Consider the following 25,122-nt stretch of genomic DNA (forward strand, 5'->3'; position numbering starts at 1 on the left):
ATTGAGTTACAACAAAGTGATGTGTCAGATATTTCTGATTAAGGGATACTTGCCTTCTGACACTTGTCAGCTTTCTGAGATAACATGAACATTTGTATCATGTTAGTGCATCAGATTTATGGATAAAGAAGAAAGTGTGTGCCAAGTGACTGAGTTTTTGTGGCTGCATGATATTTGTTGAGTACATTTCCATATAGAATGAAAATGCTTTATAGTGATGACTTCCGCTTTGTTATAAACTGGCTATTTATTTCCTCAGTTATCATGAATAACTGTTCATGCAGTATGAATTACAGTTTTGAAACAGGCTTTGGATATGTTCCATTCAGCTCATTAAAATTAAACTTCAATGAAAGCAAAAAAAATTTTCTACCTCATGTATTTGAAAATAACAAAATCCTGTTGGTTTTAGATGCATCAGAAAATATGTATTCTCAAGTAAGTAGAATAGTTCCACTGAAAGTGATAGCTTAAACTTAATGTTTCAATTTTATGCCAAAACAGTTAGATCAAAAAGCTACATTAGCTTCTACACAGGAAAAAAAAAAAAAAAACATTTATACGTAAACTGACATTAAAATACTTGTTTGAAATAATTTCATGTCAACTCTGTGGAAGACTGTGATTAATTCAATGTAGCAATTTACGGAACTTCAGATGAAAATTCCTGCTGGGATAGAATATGGATAATTGGTTAGAAAGACTACAAAGGACATGTAATTTAGGTGAAAACAAGACCACAAGCTATGAGTTAGTCTGAAAATCACACATCCCATACCATATTGTGACTTAACTAACTGTCAATTTTCCATTTTTGTCTATCTTCCATTTTTGCTTATATATGCAGATGAAGTAAACTTGGTTACCAAAATATCTTATATTTAGTAACTGATATATGCACTGCAAAATGTGCTGACCTTCCTAAGCACCATGTAAATCAAATAGAAATAGAAAAATTCATGTTATTAGTATAAACATCAGTATTTTGAATAAAAGATGTATTAGAATAAAAATGAAACAATAATTGATTCAAATATTTTTGAAAATATGGAGAAATTTTAGTTTTCATTAATAGTGCACTAATTTCCAGAATAGAATCTACAAACTGAAGCATGCTCTTCGTCATTGGATTCATTCTATCCCCGAAGACTTGATGATTGGATTAGCACAATTCAAGTAAGTTCCTAGGTTTAAAAATTATTTTATAGATTTTTATCTCCCTGTGTACAGTTATTCAAGACACATTTTACAGCCCCACTTTAAGTTGAGCTTTACTGGAAAGATATGGAAAGGGTGCTCAGTGATGCAAAACTAATTGTACATCTCTTGTTCACTACAGTGGTCAGTCTTGTTTCAGCCTGCTAATAATGACAGCTATATGTTTAGAAGGTCAGTTTTGTTACATTACAAACATTTAAACTGCTTTATGTCTGGATACATGACTGTCTACATTTGCTCAGAAAAATGTTAAATGTCAGCTTTTTTTGATTTATCATCAAATGCAAATTAATTTTAATGATCTTTAGTTGTTAACATATCATAGATACTCATTCATTAATAGCGACTTTAGTTTATTATTTTAATTCTTTGCTGGTTTTTCATTCCTAAGGTTATGCCATTAAACACAAAGTTTTCATGTTTTCTTACATCAGCATCCTAAAGATTCTTTTTCTCCATAGTCAGAGTTACACACAAAAGTGTGTGTGTGTGTGTGTGTGTGTGTGTGTGTGTGTGTGGGTGAGTGTGTGTGTGTGTGTGTGTGTGTGTGCGTGCGTGCGTGCGTGCGAGACAGATTGAGAGAGAGAGAGAGAGAGAGAGAGAGAGAGAGAGAGAGAGAGAGAGCGAGAGAGAGAGAGCAAAATCTAATTCTGTTGAAACTTTCTTGTCACATTTATTTTCCTTACATAACTTTCTGCGCTGGAAAAAAAATGGTTACTTTAGTGCAATATTTCCTTTATTTCTGTTTTTTGAGATATATGGTTGAGAATAGGATACAAGAAAATTGGAGTGTTGAGCTGCATGTCAGACAGTGTGATGCACGTGCTGTCGATTCAGAATGCAGCACTATATTCTGCCACAGGGTACATCAGTCCAAGTGCAGAAGTTTTTAGCATTGGAACTGATGGATTCCATGCTGTACCACAAAAATTCTGCAAAGTGCTACTTTTTGTCTTCATCTTATCAGCAGATCTCAGCAAATGCTCTCCCTTTATGATGTGAATTTTTTATTTTTTGACTTCGACATTTCGAAATTTTTCTGTGGTATTCTAGTTGTTAGGAAATAGCTTTAGTATAAGGAAAAACCAGTTCGAATAAAATTATTTGAATTTTTATTTATTTCAAAAAGTGACTTGAGAGTCCTGTCAGGTCAGAATGGTACAGACAGTAACAAACATTACTTCATGAAACATGGTACTCATAAAAACAGTTCTTTCTTTCGTTGAACACAAAAATACTTCACAATCAGCACATTTAGAATGAGGGCTTAATTCTATATTATGAATAGCACAGTTTTCACATCTACCATGATTTGCAACAAAATTTGGCCAATGAACTCCGAGATCTCGGGTTCAAATTTCATTTGAAGGTAAAAAACCTTTCTTCCTTCTTTTATTCAGTAAAGAGCTGGAAGATGTTTCTTGTTTTGGTCTTCCTCTTTTCTTCAAAACTATTTTACTTTTTGTCAGAAGTCCCTGAGTTATCATACGCTTGAACTGAAGGAAAGATATCCATCCATTGAAATCTGAATATATAACATACGAATTCACAAGTGTTATATTGCTGACAGTGAAAAACAGGCAGTGCCACCATTTTTTAGTTTTACAATCCCTGTCATAAATAGACTGGAGCATATCTGCTGTATCAACTCCATCCACATGTGAATTATAATCTCTAACCACTACTGAGGCCGTCACATCAATTTTTGTACCATCTTTTTGTTTCTGTTTTATGTTAATTGTTTCAGTTGCATGAAAATTAGGTAAAAAATATACACTCGTATATTTGAAAAATGTAATTCCTCGGGGTAGATCAGTTTGGATTCCGTAGAAACACTGGAACACGTGAGGCAATACTGACCTTACGATTTATCTTAGAAGAAAGATTAAGGAAAGGCAAACCTACGTTTCTAGCATTTGTAGACTTAGAGAAAGCTTTTTACAATGTTGACTGGAATACTCTCTTTCAAATTCTAAAGGTGGCAGGGGTAAAATACAGGGAGCGAAAGGTTATTTACAATTTGTACAGAAACCAGATGGCAGTTATAAGAGTCGAGGGACATGAAAGGGAAGCAGTGGTTGGGAAGGGAGTAAGACAGGGTTGTAGCCTCTCCCCGATGTTGTTCAATCTGTATATTGAGCAAGCAGTAAAGAAAACAAAAGAAAAATTCGGAGTAGGTATTAAAATTCATGGAGAAGAAATAAAAACTTTGAGGTTCGCCGATGACATTGTAATTCTGTCAGAGACAGCAAAGGACTTGGAAGAGCAGTTGAATGGAATGGACAGTGTCTTGAAAGGAGGATATAAGATGAACATCAACAAAAGCAAAACGAGGATAATGGAATGTAGTCTAATTAAGTCGGGTGATGCTGAGGGAATTAGATTAGGAAATGAGACACTTAAAATAGTAAAGGAGTTTTGCTATTTGGGGAGCAAAATAACTGATGATGGTTGAAGTAGAGAGGATATAAAATGTAGACTGGCAATGGCAAGGAAAGCGTTTCTGAAGAAGAGAAATTTGTTAACATCGAGTATAGATTTAAGTATCAGGAAGTCATTTCTGAAAGTATTTGCATGGAGTGTAGCCGTGTATGGAAGTGAAACATGGACGATAAATAGTTTGGACAAGAAGAGAATAGAAGCTTTCGAAATGTGGTGCAAGAGAAGAATGCTGAAGATTAGATGGGTAGATCACATAACTAATGAGGAAGTATTGAATAGGATTGGGGAGAAGAGAAGTTTTAGGCATAACTTGACCAGAAGAAGGGATCGGTTGGTAGGACATGTTCTGAGGCATCAATGGATCACCAATTTAGTATTGGAGGGCAGCGTGGAGGGTAAAAATCGTAGAGGGAGACCAAGAGATGAATACACTAAGCAGATTGAGAAGGATGTAGGTTGCAATAGGTACTGGGAGATGAAAAAGCTTGCACAGGATAGAGTAGCATGGAGAGCTGCATCAAACCAGTCTCAGGACTGAAGACCACAACAACAACAACAATTCCTTCTTCCAAAGTTTGACTCTCAAATTCACCTCTTAACAGCTCTTGATCACTCTTTTGTTTTGGTAGGCCAAGTATATTGGGATGCACAGTTCCATGCAAATATACACCATGAGCTTTTAGATATTCAAAAAGATCCACAGAAGAGAAGTAATTGTCTGTCACAACTACATAATTATTGTAGTGAAAGCAGAATGTCAGTTTCTGCACTGCATTTCCACCAAGTCCAAACTTTCCTTTGCTACTATCAGATGTTTTACCATGGTAGGCATCAAATTCGTAGATGTAACCTGACATATCTGCATGACACCAAAGCTTATACCCTCATTTCACTGGCTTCATCAGATTCTATTGTTTTAGGGAAGATCATCCTTTGAATCAAACAATACTCTCGTCAATACTCTGAATCTGATCTGGAAGCAGTAGTTCCTGAAAGTTTTCGTTCAACGCTGTAATTAGCGGATGTACTTTATACAGTTTGTCTGCATTGTTCTTAGGTACAGAAAGATTATCATTCAGGTCTGTCACAGACAGAATTTATTTGTATTTCTCTCTTGTCATTGTTTGTATGACAAGTGGCACATTCAGATCACTATCACAACAACAATAATGTCAGTTTTTGTGGCAAATGATGATAACTGCAGAAGAATTCAAGGTCAAGAAATCAGTAAAGCTCTTCTTCATTTTCCCCTTTTGCACAATATATAGATTACTTTGAAAAATAATATTTTCAATCAGTTTGCTTGACAAAACAGTCGAAAAGGTATTTGTTGCAGAATCGTTTTGAGAAAAGTATTGCTCGATCACCCCCTTTTGGGGCATAAATTTAGGAAAATCTGTTACACAGTTTTGTCTTCTAAATTTTTGATGAACTTTTAGATTGTGATTCACAATTTCAGCATTTCTTTCATATTCAGCAGAGGCAGAGTCTGTTTTGTCTTTGTGATTAGCAGCTTGCTTTTTGTTATTTCCCTCTTGTTGTGCTTATACATTGTAGCTTTCTTGTTCATCGTCCTACAGGTTATTTTCAAAATAACTACTGCCTTCAAAATGTATTTCTTCAGCTTCTTGAGAACAAGTGGAAATATTTTCTTGTTGTCTAATGGATGGTGTGGCATAATTTTTTTTTCTTTGCGCTTCTAGATTGTTGAGTTCAATTTTTTCTAAAACTTGTTCTGTATCTGAATCACTAATTTCCTCATCAGGCTTATCGATGTCAGATGGAAAATTCTTCAGGAGTAGCTCCAGTATCTCATCATCTTTCAACTTTCTTGCCATAGCCTGTCATGCAAAAACCTGTATATATAGGCCTGATGGAACTTGCAAGTAGCAAATTAACTTTACAAATTTGTTCTTAGCATTTATAATATATTCCACTTATAGCCAATAATTAGCATAAATTGACTTACTGAGTAGCACGGAAAAAATTATGAAGATCATATTCTCACTGAATGATTGCCCTGCAACTGCACACAACCAAATTCTGTGAGGACTGTGTGCACTGAAATTCAAATCACTTTGGCATCACAGATAACACATCCATGAAAGAACTGTGATGCATTGACAAAGTACCAAAGGAATAATAAGTGGCATGCTACATTTTTGCAGCAATTAAAATGATGAAGAATGTTTTGCATTCATTTTTATAGAGTGGGACTTTGAAGTCCATGAGATCATAAAGGGTTAAAACTGAGTGCCCTATCAGGAGTGATCCCTAGTTAATGTGGACTTCTTTTAAAGCTCAGTAGCTTTTCTTTAAAATATACCTTCATTTTCTTGTTTGAGAGCTTCTTGTCAAGATGGAAATTGTGAGTTCTGTTTTGGCAGTACTTAGCTGTAACCTCCAGTTATAGAAGTATTTGCCAACTGTTTGTTGACCTTCAGTCCAGACAGACTTGGTAATGACTAGACCTTTGTAGCTCACAGCAAGAGCCCCATCACTAGCATACCCAAATTTCCTTGATGTTGTCTTAATTATGTCTGCTTTATACAGGGAAAACAAAGGAGGGGCTAACATTGATCCTTGTGGAAGGCCATTTTTATGTTTCGTTAGAGGGCTCATTTTATTGCCCATTAGAAATTGAAAGCTTCCATTGCTTAACATACCGTTGATGAGGTTTCCAATTATAAGACATGATATGACTGAGAATTTGGAACATTACCACTTGCTTTCATACAGTATTACAAGTGACTGTTAGAGCTGTATACACAGTTGAGATCTCTTGTTTGTTTGAAAGTCATTCTTCAGTGAAAGTTGGTGATGAGAGAACCTGGTTGGTGCAGTTGTGGTTCAGGCAGAATCCTGCCTGTTCAGTAGACAGGTTTTGGGAAATTTTATGGCTGACTCTGTTATACTGAATTCTATCCAAAAGTTTATATACTGTGTTAACTAAAGCAATGGGTCACTAGCTTTAAAGTTTGCCATTTGGTGTACTTGGTTTTCTGATATCTATGATTTTTGCTGTTTTCAAGTTATGGGTTATGTTTAGGAGAATATCATTAAGGAACATTGCTACCCAATTTTTTTACCCAATTAAAAATTCTGAATGGATGCCATCAAAATCATCATCATCACCATTTCTTTGAGAGCTGTCATTACTTTCTCACTGCTGAATGGTCTAGAGTAGTCTGACTCAGATTTACAAGCTAGTTTGAGAGCTTTCAATTCCTCTTTGACCTTAATTGTATGTGATAACATCTGAGAAGTTCTAGAGGTGGACGCAATGCAGTCTGGTGGTTTAACATCTCCAAATCGTTTTTAACAAAGGCTAGACTTTTCTACCTGAGGTGCAATACCTCAAGGCATCAACCGTTTCAGTCCACTGCACAAGCGAACTGCGTTGATACTGTGTAAAAGTTTGTCAGCTGTTTCACCATCATTGTTGTCACGAAAGCTTTTGTATAGAAATACTGAAATGAGATAACAGAAGGAGAAGGAAGAATAGGGTTTAACATCCTATGAGTAATGACATTATTATAGATGGAGAATGAGAAGACTTTTTTCCCTTAGAAATGTCTCTCACTGTGCTGGCCAAAGGATAAAACTATTGGCTTATTTTGCATATTTTCAGTGCCTGTTGTCCTATGCCTGAAGGAGTATGGTTGAGTCAAATTAAATGAAATCATGATATTTTTGTTCTGATGAGTGGTTCAATTGATGTCTACAAAAATGAGATGAATAAAGTGTCCCATGAACTAAAATTATGTGGAAGAAGATGAACATATGACTGTAGTTTTTGTTAACATACCCCATCATTATATCCTTATGAATGAATCCTATGTAAATCAAGAAGTTAAAAGCTCAATCAATTATCCGTCTGAAGTCTGGAAATGATTAAAAAATGTTTGTTTTGTGCATTGAAATACCACTGGAAGATTTTGCACACACCACGGACTTCATCTCATTGACTTTGGAAATAATTATTTAGGCAGTGGAATTACAGCTCAAGTGCAAGGAAAATTAAGCAAGGATCATGTATGTTAATACTATGGTGTGCTTCAGATTGTACAGGTGTTTTTTATCCCAATAAGCTATTAAGCTGACAGGTAGCGTCCGTAGTCATATATCCACAATGCAGTACTGGCGACAAAAATATTACAAAAACAGTGAACACTCCAGATCTCATTGGAACTTAAATGAGTACTAACAAAGCCCTCTGTATTTTCTATCAGAACATTCAATCAGTAAGAAATAAACTCTGGGGAAACCAGTTGTACTGTCTTAATGAACATAAAAATTAATGTGTAATATGCCTTATAGAATTGTGACTTGAAGTCGATGAAATAAGAGTAATCCATATTACAAACTATAATATTTATTTATTTTGTCCTTTGATGATATGTAGTATAATATACAACATGATATTGGGCTTAAGCCTAGTCATTACAGTAGACAGTTTTCCACGGTTACCTGTAGTTCTGTGTGTTATACATTATAGAAGTTACAGCTCTATACATTTATTACATTTCAAGTATTCATTTAGTGAATAAAAGCAGTGGTAATGTTGATATTCTCTAACAGATCTTTCAAAAGTAATAATATTTAGTATACATTTTACATCATTTGGCAACTTGTTGAATAATTTTATTCTCAAGTAGCATGTACCTATCTGATGCTGGGAGTAAATGCAAATTACCTTTTAATCAGGTGTTGTGATTATGTAAGCCACAATTATTTCTAATACTGTTATCATTTATGATTACATTTCTTTTAATATACATTAGCATGTTAAGAATAAACATATAAACATGCAAGGTAGTGGTAGCACTTTCAGTGTTTTAAATATTGGTTCATATAACTGTCTAGTTCTGCTCCCTGTAATAATCCTAATGGCTAGAATATTTTAGGTGTGCATTAAAACAGGCAGACAGTACAGCCTGTTCGTTTATGCATCCTTTTAGAGTCAGGCTCATACTATTGCAGAAAGTCAAAAAGAGATGGTGGTTGCTTGATATTAGTCAGAGAAGGTTCCCAGTTCTGCAAACTCACAAAAACTAGCAGCCTAAATGTTGAGAAACATTTCAAGCACCATTCTAGCTTTCTTGCATGATGCCTAATGTGGTGAATCAAATCTCACACTACTCTCTATAATTACTTTTTATTCTCACTCAGAACTATTAAAACTGTCAGTTAATAACAAAGAGTGATTAACAGGAGCCTTTTCTTATGATAATTTCCACACAGGTGCCCCCCCCCCCCCCATTGTTGTTTTTGCTTCACTTTCAGTTGACAATACCTTATTGATACTGTGAGTTTGTGTGAGGAAAGCCCCAGTGGTTACCATTTGTATTGCACCAACTGATGGAGTGTGGCTCCAATTGCCTATTGACTTGTATGTACCACCATTGCAGTACCTCATGAACTGGATGGGATAAAATAGCTGCTTTTTCTAAACTGGCTTTAATCAGGTCAAAAGGCTGCTGCATCTCTATTATCCATGGCAGCGGTTATCATCCTGAGGTATCTTTCCCTGCCTACATTGCTGCCAGAGGCACTTGCATTTTTTGTAATCTATTATGCTGAATATTGTAGCCCCTGCTACTACATTGGTACTATCTCTAATATTTGGCACTGGATACTGATCTAGAATTGTGTGTGCATTCAGCTTGCAATAATCTCCACATGGCCTCCAGGTGCCATACCTTTTTGTGATGAGATGGAGCAGTGATGCCCACAGACTGTCTGACCTGCGTACACCCACTACATGCAATATATTCTCAAATTCCACCTTTGCCACAGCAAAATGGCTGGGTGATAACGTTCTCAGTCACAGTGATATCAGTTGGCCTGACACAGTCTTAGTGTGGTGAACTGTGATATGCACCACACATTCATCTCGACTCTCACTACTGTGGTCCTCTTCCAGTACCTACAAATTTTGACTAGGGACCATTGTGCTCAAAGCTATCCATCCTATAATGAACTATCATGATCTCTCTGTCCATCTTAATTTTTACTCCATTGTGATCTATCTCAGGCCACTGGTTGCTAATGAAATCCACACCTAAGATGGGTTTCATTACATCTGTTTCCACCAGCATTTTTCACTAAACCTGAGATCCACTTCTATCTCGCTCCCCCCATAAATTGGTATGAACAAATTATTGGCCATCATCAGGTGGGCGAGAGTGGTTGGCATTGCACTCTTTATGCTGAGGGGAGACAACATGATAACATCTGAGCCAGTATTGACCAGAAAGCAGACATTTACATTTTCTCCTGCGACCTGGCCACTGACTCTATTATGGTAGGTAGACGGGCATGTACGTCTTGCGGCTCATTCACAAAAACCTTGGTGATACTAATGAACTTGCCCTTGTTGCTCTCATTCAAATGGTTTACCTCTTTTGTTAGTGTCTTGTTTGGATGTAATCGTCTTATTTCACACTAACACCTTTATCTCCTGTTGCAGTGCATCTACGTGCTCTTTCAGATGGTTAAGTTACTTAGTGGTATCTATGTATCTTCATGCCTGACATGGCTGCTAGGTCCGGTGCTCCACACGCCCTGCCTGCTACTGCTATTGACAAAGTTACATATGTGACTACAGCCACTATTACAATTACAGGAAGTTTCAGTGTTCATACCTGCCACAACATTGTATCTGACAACTCATATTCCCTTACAATTCCTCGTAAGTGGTGCCTGAATTCCAAAGATTTTCCGCCTACCTTGTGTTCGCCATGTATGACTTGCTGTAAACATTGTTCCACTGGCTTGCACAGCTGACTGATCAGCATTGTCGTTAGGTGTCAATATTGTTGATCTCAGTATTACGTTTGATGCTATAGTTGTTGCTCTAGCATCAAGACTGTTGGCTGACAGTCATGCAAATTTCATTGCTTGTTGGTCGCACTGTTCTGCACAAGCACCAGATCTAGCATGACAAACTATAATTGATGTTTATCTGGAAAGAAATGTGAGACTTGTACCTTCATCCGTAGCCTGACTATTACTGTGTCATTGAAGCCTGTGTTTGTCACATTCAATTTTCTCCCATTAATCATGGAAGTGACTTCTATATTTTGCATTTTTAGTGCTAGTTGGTCAGGGACTGCTTTTGTACTGTACTTTCAGTGCTCTGTCAAACTCCTCATGCAGTATCATATCTCCGATTTCATCTTCATCCACATCCTCTTCCATTTCCATAATATTGTCCTCAAGTACATCACCCTTGTATAGATCCTCTATTTACTCCTTCCACCTTTCTGCTTTCCCTTCTTTGCTTAGAACTGGATTTCCATCTGAGCTCTTGATATTCCTACAAGTGGTTCTCTTTTCTCGAAAGCTCTCTATAATTTTCCTGTAGGCAGTATCTCTCTTGCTCCTAGTGAGATAAGCCTCTACAGCCTTACATTTGTCCTCTAGCCATCCCTGCTTAGCCAATTTGCGCTTCCTGTCGATCTCATTTGAGAGACATTTATATTCCTTTCTGCCTGCATCATTTACTGCATTTTTATATTGTCTCCTTTCATCAATTAAATTCAATATTTCTTCTGTTACACAAGGATTTCTACTAGCCCTTGTCTTTTTACCTACTTGATCCTCTGCTGCCTTCACTACTTCATCCCTCAAAGCTGTCCATTCTTCTTCTACTGTTTTTCTTTTCCCCATTCTTGTCATGTTCCCTTACGCTCTCCCTGAAAGAAGGTAACAGAAATTATCACACCCCAATGTAATATTGCAATACCTCAGTAAGCAGAAGTATTAAAGGCCTGTAAGGTAATTCCACTATTCAAAAAGGTAGACAGTTATGATGTAAACAATTATCTTCCTATTGCACACAACGTAAAAATATCTTTATTTAACACAACACAGAAAGAAAATATCTTGTTAGGAAAAACAACTTAAGAGCAGCTTTACATGTGAGTAGAACTATGTCTTTCGAGTCTTTCGAAGAATCATCCATAACTATCACACTACTGAAATCGCAGAAGGTTACACTCTGAATTCAGAGAACAAACAGAAAGTGTCAGTGTTGATACACTGTGCCCCCAGCAGTTGGCACGTAAACAGTTCAACACCCACACCATAAACAAACACACATAGTGCAAATGCAGTGGATGACAATCTTGATCACAACATCAGCCCTCTCAAGGATGGAGTGTTGTCCAAAAAATATGCAGGTAAATGTACACATTGTTCAGATCTTTTTTGTTATGGAAATTTATTTGCGTTGGGTGATGCTGATGTTTACAGATAGGCTGGTTCCATGGCGCATTGGTTGGCAGTACATTTTTGGAACACACATGCTGATTTGATTTGGCTGATGGAAACTGTAAAGAGTGTGTCATTTACCTTAAGTCCATTGTTCATGCTCCTACTTGTAAGACGTGGTGTGGCTCTCTGTAAGGTGGCTGAAGTAAGAGCTTAACACCATATGTATGTAGTATTACATGCATCCTTGTTTTCAAGTTGCGATGCACGTAACTAGGTGTTGTACTGTGTCTCGAAACAACTTTGTGGGAGTGAATGCATGCTATGTGTTCTCTCAACTAATGAATGAATTCTGGCTGGTCTTGATCAGAAGGCTGCAGAGAATTCGCATGTTTTGGGTACCAAGCAGGATCAGCAGTGGAGCTGTCATCCAGTTAGTTTCCTGACCCATTAGTGCTGCTTTTGGGGCACAGTACCAATGTTTGATCATGGAATTGCCCACCAGGTGATAACTTGTAGCTTTGTCATGAACAGTACCACAGAATTTGGTAAGTTTGATGAATATATTCAAATTGGCAGCCAAAAATTGGCAACTGTGGTCTTTTGTGACAATAATGGGCAACCAAAATGAGATATCCAACTTGACACAAAAGCAAAGGCTAGAGTTCCCACTGAAATGCTGGCACTGCTACCTGCCAGTAAGTGAAAAGATCAGCCATTGTTAGAAAATAGAGCTGACCATTTGAATGAGGTATTGGGCCTACAATGTTGAAATGTACATATGTAAATCATGAAGCTATATCAGGAAAGTCTCCCACTGGTGCATGCATGTGGCAGGACTGTTTGCAGTGTTGAAACAGGATACACGCTACCCACAAGTTCATTCACAACATCTTTTTCCATTCAGGGCTGAACAGATCATTTTGAGATCAGGCGAATGATGATCTGATGCCTGGCTGGCAAAAGTTATGCAAGTTGTTGAAAGTACATTGGTGGAATGTAGTTGTTAATGTAGCTGGACAAGGCTTCCCATTCGAGATATTGCAGAATAACTCAACTTATGCACCAGAAACTTCAATTAATTGTATCTCTAAGCGTCACTAGGGGGTTTATGGAGCTTCTGGTCTGTATGTTATGCCTTGGAAAGTTGTCTGCAAGATAAATTGTGCTTGACACACTGCTGACATGAGAAAGACATTCAGCTACTGCATTGTCAGTGCCTGAAATATGCTTGATATCGGTATTGAGCTGCTTGATAAATTCAAAATCTGTGTGTTGATGTGATGATCAGTTGTTGTTGTTGTTGTTGTTTTGTTGAAAGGCATAGGTGACTGGCTTATGAACTCTCTGGCTTCTAATTGTGGGCAAAACTACTTGATTAGCTCAACAAATGCAAGACATTCTCAATTTCACATGCTCCAATTTTGCTGTGATGGTGACAGCTTATGCAAACAGAAAGTAAGAGGCTGCCATGTGCTATTGTGTAATCATTGCAATGCTGCACCAGTAGCAGTCTGACTTGCATCTACCACTAACACAAGGGGTGCATCAAGTTCAGGATGTGGCTGAAGTGTGCCTTTGGAATGCTCCATTTTGTCACTTTGAATCATTGAATTCAAAGAAGGTTGCATCATCAAGTCAAAGAATAAATAGAAATTGTGAATGCTGAAACACAGTGCTTCTGGTGGCTGAGACATGAACACTTCGACAGCCGTGATAACAACAAACACACACAACACAAATGAAGTGGACACCAATCTTGATCACTACAACACAAGTGAAAGACTTCTCTCATGGCTCTATTGCAATAAACATAAACAAGACAGCTCATATGCTTCTGCCTGTTATCTACCCCTCCCTTCCTCATTGCTACTGTCCACTATGGTTAAGCCTTTTTAGAAGATTCCAGAGTAGTAAGATTTACAATAATCTTTTTACCTATCATTTCTCGCACAGTTGGTTCCAGTTTTTCATGTCTAAGGGTCTGATTCTTGAAGCTGAAATTCTCACACTTTAGCTTCTCATGGTTCAAATTAATCTAAATAATTTTGAAGAATGTCGTTGCAGAATTTTTATTTTTATGATAATTTATTGTCTCACATTTTACTATATCACACTGCCTTTTGAATTTTCACATCAACAAAGCCAAAATGACATTGTTTGTCCAAAATACAAAAATACATTTGATCACATCCAAGGCATGCTTACTACTCCCTCACTCTGCAGTAATAACAGTATTCCAAAGGGTTTACAATTTTTCTTCGCAAATGAATTTCTGTTAGTTTAGATTATTATTTTATAAATGAAATAAACATAATAAACAGTACTAGATTGTGTAATTAATAATAGAAATTTTAAGTATGTCAAATATTTCGTAATTTCAAATGTTTCTAAAAAAAAAAAAAATAAGTGTACATTCAGAGCCAGTACATCTCGATTGTAACAATGAAAATAAAGTAATTCATTTTCATGAATTTAGCATGAAATATCACAAACTGTGATAAAATTATATGAATTTTTGCAGAAAAACAGCTGACACAATATTGACCTGTCTAAAATTCGAAAAATATTACTGGTATCGACTACTACTGTTGAGGAAAAGTAATACTAGAGGAAGATGTCCCTTTACAAGCCTATCTCAAAATCATCCTGTCTACATGGAGCCTTTGCAAATTGAAGGCAGAGAAGTTGAACTATCATTGGAAATATAGTTTTTGGGAGTATGGATTGACAGTTCACTCCAGTGGGACTATCATAGGACAAAACTGCTAAACAAGCTTGGCATACTGTGCTGCACATTCAGAATACTCAGGCAGTCATGTGATATAAAAATAACAATAACTGTTTATCATTGGTTTGTGCACTCAAGAATAAAGGCATACATTCATCTGGTGAGTCAAAGATTAAGCAGAAGTCACAATGGGATGAGAAATGTGGGCAACCTACTTTTTAGCAAATACCGCTATCAATTAGAAATAAAAGCAGTACCTTCAGCAAGAAAGTTCAGGATTTGTTAATGAAATGTACTTTTTAATCTGTCAATGAGTACCTGAAGGCAAACTTGCATTAACTAGTGACCGTGTCCTCTCTTACACAAAATGTAAATCTTAAGAAAAACAAGTCCTAAAACATATTGTGTACACTGTGTTTGTTATTACTTTCTATGCTTGCCTTCCATTTTAGGAAACATATCTGTTTGTCATTGTTTCATATAGCTATAAGAAATAATATGCTTGCACTCACAAGTAACATGATCTATTAAGGTATTACCCTGTATCTTCTGCGTTTTAGTATATTACAATAGATGCTGAGTCTATTTTCATTTCTGTATTGTAGCCATTGTTGTATTTGAAACCACATGTGTGTTGAATTTTCATGTATATTTTAGACTATTTAGCTGCTTAAGATAAATGTTAGGTTATTGCTTCATTACTTAAAATTTTCAGCTGTTTGCAAATGCAATATGTGAAAAATGTATTTAATATTTTTTCATCAGTCCCCTACCTTTGCGGTCACACAGTACAAGATTTCTGGGTTTCAAATAAACAAAAAGAAGTATTTTTTGAGACAGTGAATCTAAAGTAAATAAAGTATTTATTCAGAAAAAGCAGCGTGTAAGGATATTGTGTGAAACAGGTAACCATACCTCTTGTAGAAGTCTTTTTAAGGAGTCTGGAATTCTTACATGTACATTCCAGTAGATTAATCCTGAAAAACCTGAATTGGCAGATATTTGAGGATGGATGCCAACTATCTCATGAAAGCCTACTTACAAAGTTTCAAGAACCAATATTCACTGAAGAATCTAGGAATAAACTATAAGCTATATGTATTATTCCTCTGTGGAATGCAGAGACAAGATTACACAAATTACTGTAGGGGCTCGTGCGCTCCCCCCACCCACGCACCCACTCTCCCACACACACGCACACACACACACACACACACACACACACACACACACACACACACACACACACACAGTGGCATTTAGGCAGTCATTCTTCCTGCTCTTCATATATGAATGCAGATGTTTTGTGAGGGATCTTTCGATAAGATTCTGCTACATTAGTCATTCAAGGATTGCACTGAAGGATTGATGAATAGCCCTTTTGACAGTCTAACTTGTTTCATCTAACATCTCTCTATATACATTCCTATGCTTTGATTTGCACCCTTTGAGCAGTAATCACAGTTTGTTTAGAGGTTTCTGTACAGAGGCAGTGTACTCTGCAGAATCACAAACAGTTACTGTACACTATGCAGAATCACAAACAGTTCTAAGTATATATCAGTCCAGTGCTTGGCCAACTGTTCTTCTAAACTTGAACCACAATTTCTCTAAATGCTCCTGTCAAGAGCTAAATAGTTCAAGTTCATCACTGAATATATCACTACTGCCTCTTTATCTAGTTTGATGAACATGTAAATTTTTCTTGTTATTTTAGGTATGCACCACAAATGGGATTCTGAACTAGCTGTTTTCAGAGGCATTTAGTATTGCTTTATCAATTACAAAGCCATAACTATTCTAATTAATTGTTGGATTGCCCAAGCTGACTCATATTCAGCTTGAATTTATATCTTGGTGGATTTGAGTTTCTTGTCTATGTGACCTCCATTTCCCATTAGCCAATCCTTATAGCATATGCATTGATTTACCTCCAGAAGTTTCACTGCTATCAAATTTGGCAAAGTAGAGCATATGAAACTAAAATTCCATAGTATTTAATAATATGCAGGATGCAAGAAAGTGTAGATCTAATTAATTAACATTATGTTATTTGTTGGTATTGTGTACGTCTCACTTAGCCTGTATATTGTTTTGTTCTCCTTAGGAATATAAAGCTTCCAGGACTTAGTCTTTACATTAACAATTCAGAGATTAATATACAAGTAAATAGTAAATTTTATTTTGTCGATAAATGTAATGTTTTGTTATGTCTGCAGTGATTTTGCCCATCCACTGATAAACGTATCTTCTGTCAGTGAAAGATTAAAGGCAAAATTTCTGGATGCCATTCCCATCATAGCTGAAGGAGGGTGCTGCATTGGCTGTGCAGTGAAATGTGCTATCCAGGTATTAATGTTCTTAACATCTATAGTAAATGACTAAGTTTTTATGTGGGTGTCATCAAATTGCTGTTTATTTCATACCAGTATGGTCTTATTTGAATCATAATGCTGCGAGAAGCTGAAACTTCTCACATAAACACTTTGTGTCAGGCCTAATTGCAGTTGTTATAATTTTATTGATCTATTTGCTTTTATTTGATCCTACTTTATTACATTTGTACTGTGGTGCCTATGATGTAGGACAGTTCAACTTACCTAAAATTGGCAAATGTGATAATAATGTTTGGTACATTTTCTCTTGATTTAGATTTAAGTCTTAAAGTTATCTACATAATCTTTTAACTCTGGTGACTAAAGAAAAGGCCTGCAAAAATTTATGATGCATACAGTATATTTGGCAAAATCCAATATGTACATACAGGTAATAAAAATATTCCTCATTATTTCCACATAAAATACTCTACACTATTAATTTCTTTCCATTAAGTAATCCTTGAGAAATCTGTGGAACGTCTTTGTTCATATACTGTACCGTGGACTCACATGAAGACACTTTACAAATTGCACACCTGAGCACTGAGGGCCTTTTCAACAGCTCTCAGACTGTGTGGTATATTTCTCAGCTGGCCTTTATTTCTTGTATCATATGAATGAATGTCTACATTTTTCCTAGTAATCTACTGGCATTGATTAACGAATTTCTTCTTCTGCACAAGTATATGGATGGAAGCATTAGTATTTTTAGATTATGGAAGGCAGTTCTCCATGAGTCAGTTTAGTTTTTATTCAGGACTGTCTTAATGGCCTCTGGCTACAAAAAGGGGGACACCACAGATGTCAATAATTACCAGCCAGTATCCTTGCTTACAGCATTTACAAAACTCTTTGTGAAAGTAATGTACTCAAAACTGGTTAGCCATCTCCACAGTAATGGGATACTTAGTAAATCACAGTTCGGATTTTAAAAATGCTGTTCCACTGAGACAGCAATATACAATTTCACTGTTCACATAATAGAGTCTTTAAATAGTAAGATGTCACCAACAGAAATTTTCTGTGACTTGTCCAAAGCATTTGATTGTGTGAACCATGATATTATGTTATAGCAATTACAATTTTATGGTATAAATGCAATAGCATATGAGAGTTTTATGCCATACCTACAGAACAGGAAGTAAAAAGTTTCCTTTTATGGATCAAGTGTTTTCAATAAGTTTGCCACTTCATCTAACTGGGGTGAAATTACATTAGGTGTTCCACAGGGTTCAATCCTGGGTCTCCTTCTGTTCTTGATATATGTGAACGACCTCCCTTTCTACCTGAAACAGGAATCTGAACTGACACTGTTTGCTAATGATACAAGCATCATTATTAATACAGTAAAATAAACTCCAATTGAAAATGATACAAATAAGGTCTTTGTAAACGTCATTAATTGGTTTTCTGCAAATGGGCTTGCTCTAAACTTTGAAAAAACACAGAACATCCAATTTTCTGCTGCAAAAAGTACAATTCCTTCAATAAATATAACACATCAACAGCAGTCAGTAGACAGGGTAGAGCATACTAAGTTTTTGGGTGTGCATATAGATGAGAATCTTAATTGGAAAATTCATATTTTGGATCTAAAAAAAGTGACTAGGTTCAGCAACTTTTGCAATCAGAATAATTGCCAATTTTGAGGATATAGAAATTAGTAAGATAACATACTTTGCATACTTTCAGTCTCTGATGTCCTACGGAATAATATTTTGGGGTAACTCAACACTTAGACAAAAAGTATTCACTGCTCAAAAGAAAGTGGTTAGAATAATGTGTGGGGTTCATAGTTGCACATCTTTAGGGATCTTTTTAAAAGATTGGAAATTCTTACAACAGCCTCACAGTACATTTACTCACTAATAAAATTTGTTCTCAACAGCATAGACCAGTTTAAAAACAACAGTGACATTCATGATTATAATACCAGAAGAAAGAAAGACTTACACTATCATTTACTCAACCTATCTTTGGCACAGAAAGGGGTAAAATATGCTGCTATAAAAATTTTGACAAATTACCAGAGGAAATAAAATGTCTGACAGACAGCAGTAATAGCTTCAAAAATAAATTGAGATCATATCTCCTTGACAACTCCTTCTATACCATAGATGAATTCTTGAATAGGAATAAATAAATCTATAAATATAGTATATGCATTTTGTGTCATTTAAGGGAATGGGGTAAATAATAGAAATATTAATCTTTAACTCTGTATTATATATATAAGTCACATCATCTATCATCTTTGTTTATATATATATATATATATATATATATATATATATATATATATATATATATATATATATATATATATATATATAAAAAAACAAAGATGATGTGACTTACCAAATGAAAGTGCCGGCAGGTCGACAGACACACAAACAAACACAAACATACACACAAAATTCAAGCTTTCGCAACAAACTATTGCCTCATCAGGAAAGAGGGAAGGAGAGGGAAAGACGAAAGGTGGGTTTTAAGGGAGAGGGTAAGGAGTCATTCCAATCCCGGGAGCGGAAAGACTTATCTTAGGGGGAAAAAAGGACGGGTATACACTCGCACACACACACACATATCCATCCACACATATACAGACACAAGCAGACATATTTAAAGACAAAGCTTTCAACTAGGCATTAACAAATGCCTAGTTGAAAGTAAGTTCCCCGACATACTAAAAATTTCTAGAGTTGTGCCCATATACAAAAAAGGGGAAAAGAACTGTCCCGCTAGTTACAGACCTATATCCATAACCCCAGTTTTTTCAAAAATTTTAGAAACAATTATGTATGAGCAAGTTAGTGCCTACTTGGGTAAACTAAATATAATTAGTGATAAACAGTTTGGATTTAGGAAAGGTAAATCCACAACGGATGCAATGGACTCCCTCGTAAAATTAGTCCTAGATGTGTTCGAGGCTAGGGACTATGCCCAGGCTACATTTTGTGACCTGAGCAGAGCCTTTAACTGTGTAGAGCATGACACTGTGCTGAATAAGCTAGTTTACTATGGTTTTGATGACAACAGCATAAATATGTTCAGGTCTTTTCTAGAGAACCGTCAACAAGTTGTGTACATTGGTAGGGAGGAATCAAATTTGGTTAATGTTAGGTACGGAGTGCCTCAAGGGCCGGTGCTTGGACCTTTACTGTTTATACTAATGATTAATGACCTGCCCTTATTCATAAATTCTCATACAATATTGTATGCTGATGACACAACTTTTCTACATAAAAGCTCTGATCTAGGTACACTGAAAACACTGACCGAAAATAACCTTGCTCAGTCCTCATTATGGTTCAAAGCTAATGGCTTCTTGCTAAATGAAAACAAAACCCAGACACTTTACTTTAGCCTCAAAGAGATTCCTAACTACCAGGAATTAGAAACTGTTAAATTTTTAGGTGTTACTATTGACAATAAATTGACGTGGGAACCACACATTAAAAATATATTGGCTAGACTTTCAAGAGTTATTTATCTAATTAGAAATTTAAAAAGACATGCTCCCAATGACTATGTGAGATCAGCATATTTTGCCTTCTTCCAAAGCATAATCTCTTATGGAATTTTACTGTGGGGTAGTAGCTGTCATCTAAATGACATTTTACTTTTACAGAAGAAAGTAATAAGAATAATAATGGATTCTGATAAAACAGAACATTGTAAACCTCTGTTTATTAAATTGCAGTGTCTTACAGTAGTAAACTTATTCATCTACAATGTTTTAATGTACATTAGAAACAATGTGTCTAATTTTGTGTTGAGAAGTGATATTCATAGCCATAATACTAGAAACAGAACATCTGTAGACGTACCATATCATAGATTATCAAAATCGCATAACTCTTACCTAGTTGTTGGACTAAGGATGTTTAAGAGACTAAGTGCTGACTTTAAAGAACTGCCTGTAAATATCTTTAAAGCTAAATTATACAAGCTACTAGTGAACAATCCATTTTCACCATTGATGAATTCTTTGAAGATGAAAATTCTGTATTCTAACGTGTACCTATTGTAAACCAATTTACATCGCTATAGTAGTTTATGTAGAAATATATGCTCTTGACTTTGTCTATTGCTGTAATCAGCTGAACGACAATAAAATTATTATTATTATTATTATTATTATTATTATCATGCTTAAAGGCAGATTGTTAGCAAGTTTCATATTAGACTTTCTGAAGTTTGAGAAAATCTTATTAGCTTTTGGAGAAAGGAATATATGAGGAATTAATGTCAGCCTTTATACTAAATGAACAGAGTTTGCTTTTGGAAATCTATATTACATCATTTCTTTTCAATTCAGATGTTAGGAGCTGATGAAAAAGGCAGTACTGTTATTCTTATTACTGATGGAAGGAACACTGTCCCAGGAGAAGATGTGAAAGATGTTTTAAGTCTAGTTTCCAGCACAAAGATTAAGATTAACACTATATCACTGGGGTAAGTAACAACATATGTGCCTGAATAAACCAAAATGTCTGTTCATAACTGTGATATTGAATTTTTATTAATGTAGTATTCAGAAACACGAGTATGTGGCAGCTGAATGTTTAACATATTACAGAAAGAATAATTAGCAAGTTCATTGACTACTTGCAGATTTTGCAACAATTAGATGTTAGTCCTTTATATTACTACTTATTTATTTACTTATTCTTACCTTTTGTGTCAGAAAATAAGTGCTTTATCATCAGCTTATAAAGAAAACATTGTTAAGAGTTATGCATGGTTTTCTCACTTAAAATGGTTGCCTAGTAATATATGTGGTTTCTTTTTCTCCTCACTGGTGCATAGCACACAGGGCACTACCACTCACTGGCAAACATCAAAAGATCAGTTCACTGTGTTTGCATTTATAATTATTTATCATTGTGTTGTCTTGAAGGAAAGGATGCTAGCTTGCTTTGCATACTTTGTCTCTGTTATCAAAAGGAATAATTTTCTGGGGCACCTGCTGCCTGTCAGTCACTCTCCCTACTGCTCCACTCCTACTTTCTGCCCTCACTCTCCCTACATGACACAACCCCTCAGTCTAGTCGAGCAGTGCACACATGTCTGAAGTTTATCAAAGTTCACAGTCTTTTGTGTCTTTCCGCAACTCTGTGCTTCTGTTTTACTCATACTACTGCACTTCTTAAATTATTTAAATTAAATTAAATATTTATTCAACAGTCTTTGAGTTATTACATTTGATCACAATGATGTTTACTTCTTAATGTTATTTCTTGCTAACATCAAACTCAATATAATAGAAGGAAACATTCCACGTGGGAAAAATTATATATAAAAAGAAAGATGAGGTGACTTACCGAACGAAAGCGCTGGCAGGTCGATAGACGCACAAACAAACACAAACATACACACAAAATTCAAGCTTTCGCAACAAACTGTTGCCTCATCAGGAAAGAGGGAAGGAGAGGGAAAGACGAAAGGAAGTGGGTTTTAAGGGAGAGGGTAAGGAGTCATTCCAATCCCGGGAGCGGAAAGACTTACCTTTAAATATGTCTGCTTGCGTCTGCATATGTGTGGATGGATATGTGCGTGCGCGCGCGAGTGCATACCCGTCCCTTCTTCCCCCCAAGGCAAGTCCTTCCGCTCCCGGGACTGGAACGACTCCCCACCCTCTCCCTTAAAACCCACATCCCCTCGTCCCTCCCTCCCCCTCCCTCCCTCCCGATGAGGCAACAGTCCACCGCGAAAGCTTGAACCCCGCGTGCATGCTTGTGCTTGCTTGCGTGTCCGTCGACCCGCCAGCACCCTCATTTGGTAAGTCACATCATCCTTGTTTTTAGATATATTTTTCCTACGTGGAATGTTTCCCTCTATTTTATATATATATATATATATACATATATAGATATATAAAAACAAAGATGAGGTGACTTACCGAACGAAAGCGCTGGCTGGTCGACAGACACACAAACAAACACAAACACACACACAAAATTCAAGCCCCCGCAACAAACCGTCGCCCCATCAGGAAAAAGGGGAAGGAGAGGGGAAGACGAAAGGAAGTGGGCTTTAAGGGAGAGGGCAAGGAGTCACCCCAATCCCGGGAGCGGAAAGACCCACCCTAGGGGGAAAAAGGACAGGCACACACCCGCACACACGCACATATCCATCCACACACACAGACACATCTTTGTTTTTTTTTATATATATATATATATATATATATATATATATATATATATATATAAAAATAGAGGGAAACATTCCACGTAGGAAAAATATATCTAAAAACAAGGATGATGTGACTTACCAAATGAGGGTGCTGGCGGGTCGACGGACACGCAAGCAAGCACAAGCATGCACGCGGGGTTCAAGCTTTCGCGGCGGACTGTTGCCTCATCGGGAGGGAGGGAGGGGGAGGGAGGGACGAGGGGATGTGGGTTTTAAGGGAGAGGGTGGGGAGTCGTTCCAGTCCCGGGAGCAGAAGGACTTGCTTTGGGGGGAAGAAGGGACGGGTATGCACTCGCGCACGCACGCACATATCCATCCACACATATGCAGACGCAAGCAGACATATTTAAAGGTAAGTCTTTCCGCTCCCGGGATTGGAATGACTCCTTACCCTCTCCCTTAAAACCCACTTCCTTTCGTCTTTCCCTCTCCTTCCCTCTTTCCTGATGAGGCAACAGTTTGTTGCGAAAGCTTGAATTTTGTGTGTATGTTTGTGTTTGTTTGTGCATCTATCGACCTGCCAGCACTTTCGTTCGGTAAGTCACCTCATCTTTGTTTTTATATATAACATCAAACTCAGTTTCATTTGAAATGGGATTTACTCAATAACAGTATAAAAATCTAAGTTTATTTTCCTTCACATCCAGGTTTCATATAGTGTTTCTCTATTCTATTCCCAATGTCAGCACGCTCCCATGAGTCACATAGCTATGAATTTGGAATTCAAATTGAAAAGAAAAGTAGAAATATACTTGATTATCAAATATACTTGATTAGCAACCCTTCTACAAATTATCTAGGTTTAAAGATTGATGATTCTTGTTTGCTGCACGATCAGCAGCAATTTTTAATTGTAAGCAGGCCTGTGTTCTAAAAATGAAGACACCTGTTATTCTATGGTAAATATAAATGTGGTCAGGTAAATATTTAGGTAGCAGCAGAAGACAAATGGATGTATTCAATACCACAAATTCCTGAATGCTATTTTCTGCAATAGAAACTCTTGTCCATAAAGAGTTGGAGCACTATTCCCAGCATCATCTGAGGAAGCTGTCCCAGCTACTTCTGTCCTATGCTCGCACAGGATTGCCTGTAGCCAAGAATGATCCTACCACTCTGATCCAACCTCTTTTTAAACCCAGCTTAGCTCCCCAGCCATGCCTTGCTGACTTATTCTGCTCTCCACATCCAAAAAATTTCCTCCCTCCTCCACAAAAGACACTACTTCTAACACCCATCCTGTAACATTGTTGTCAACCTTACTTCCAAAACTCTGGCCCCTGCAGAAGTCTCAGTACTTTGTATAGGCCCCACAGAAGTAAGACTAAGAACGTTGCTAGCATTTGGACAAATCATTCTTCAGAGCTGTTGAGTATATGTACACAAACATATGTACATAAACCTGTAGAGCTATATTGTCTTAGCTGACTGCATTGTACTTGCACTGCAGCTGTATTGGAGTGAGAAGGCTATGTCAGTTGGTGTGGGTGAGGGAAGAAAGGAGGAAGAGATCAGAAGGGAAGATTGGGGAAAGTGACTGGTAGTTAGGAGGGGAGAGGCTTCAACAACACAGCATAGAAAAATTACACTGATGACCTTGTTCTGGCCGCAGCCTGTATGAGCTTTGCACAGCATGTGGTGCCACAGAGGAGTGAAATGGAAAGGGAAGTTTGAACAAAGGAAACGGGATTCTGTGGAGCAAGAAGTGTGAGTGTAGGATGAGTGAAGTTCGGATCATGGGGCCAGGGGTGTAGACAGATGTGGGGCAAGCACTAGAAAACACTGAGACCAGGAAATAGCAAGAGTGAAGAATGTGTGCTCTGGAGATATTAGCCTATAGAGTTATGAGTATAAAATACAATATCTCGCAAAAAAAGTGAAACATCCAGGACATGGTCACTGGCAATATATATTCTGCCATTCAGGGTTATGAAA

General features: G+C 36.8%; 1 protein-coding gene across 1 annotated transcript in view; it reads left to right on the plus strand.

Moving 5' to 3' along the window:
* The first annotated feature begins 204 nt into the window (after positions 1–204).
* Positions 205–25,122, plus strand: part of LOC124613419 (calcium-activated chloride channel regulator 1-like) — a 135,526-nt gene continuing 110,608 nt past the window's right edge. Inside the window, exons 1-4 of the mRNA XM_047142121.1 lie at positions 205–438; positions 1,091–1,176; positions 16,828–16,957; positions 21,308–21,444. Coding sequence (XP_046998077.1) covers positions 205–438; positions 1,091–1,176; positions 16,828–16,957; positions 21,308–21,444 — 587 coding nt within the window. The remainder of the gene's footprint in view (positions 439–1,090; positions 1,177–16,827; positions 16,958–21,307; positions 21,445–25,122) is intronic.

This window comes from Schistocerca americana, chromosome 4, assembly GCF_021461395.2.
Source record: "Schistocerca americana isolate TAMUIC-IGC-003095 chromosome 4, iqSchAmer2.1, whole genome shotgun sequence".
In the NCBI taxonomy this organism is placed as follows: Eukaryota; Metazoa; Arthropoda; class Insecta; order Orthoptera; family Acrididae; genus Schistocerca; species Schistocerca americana.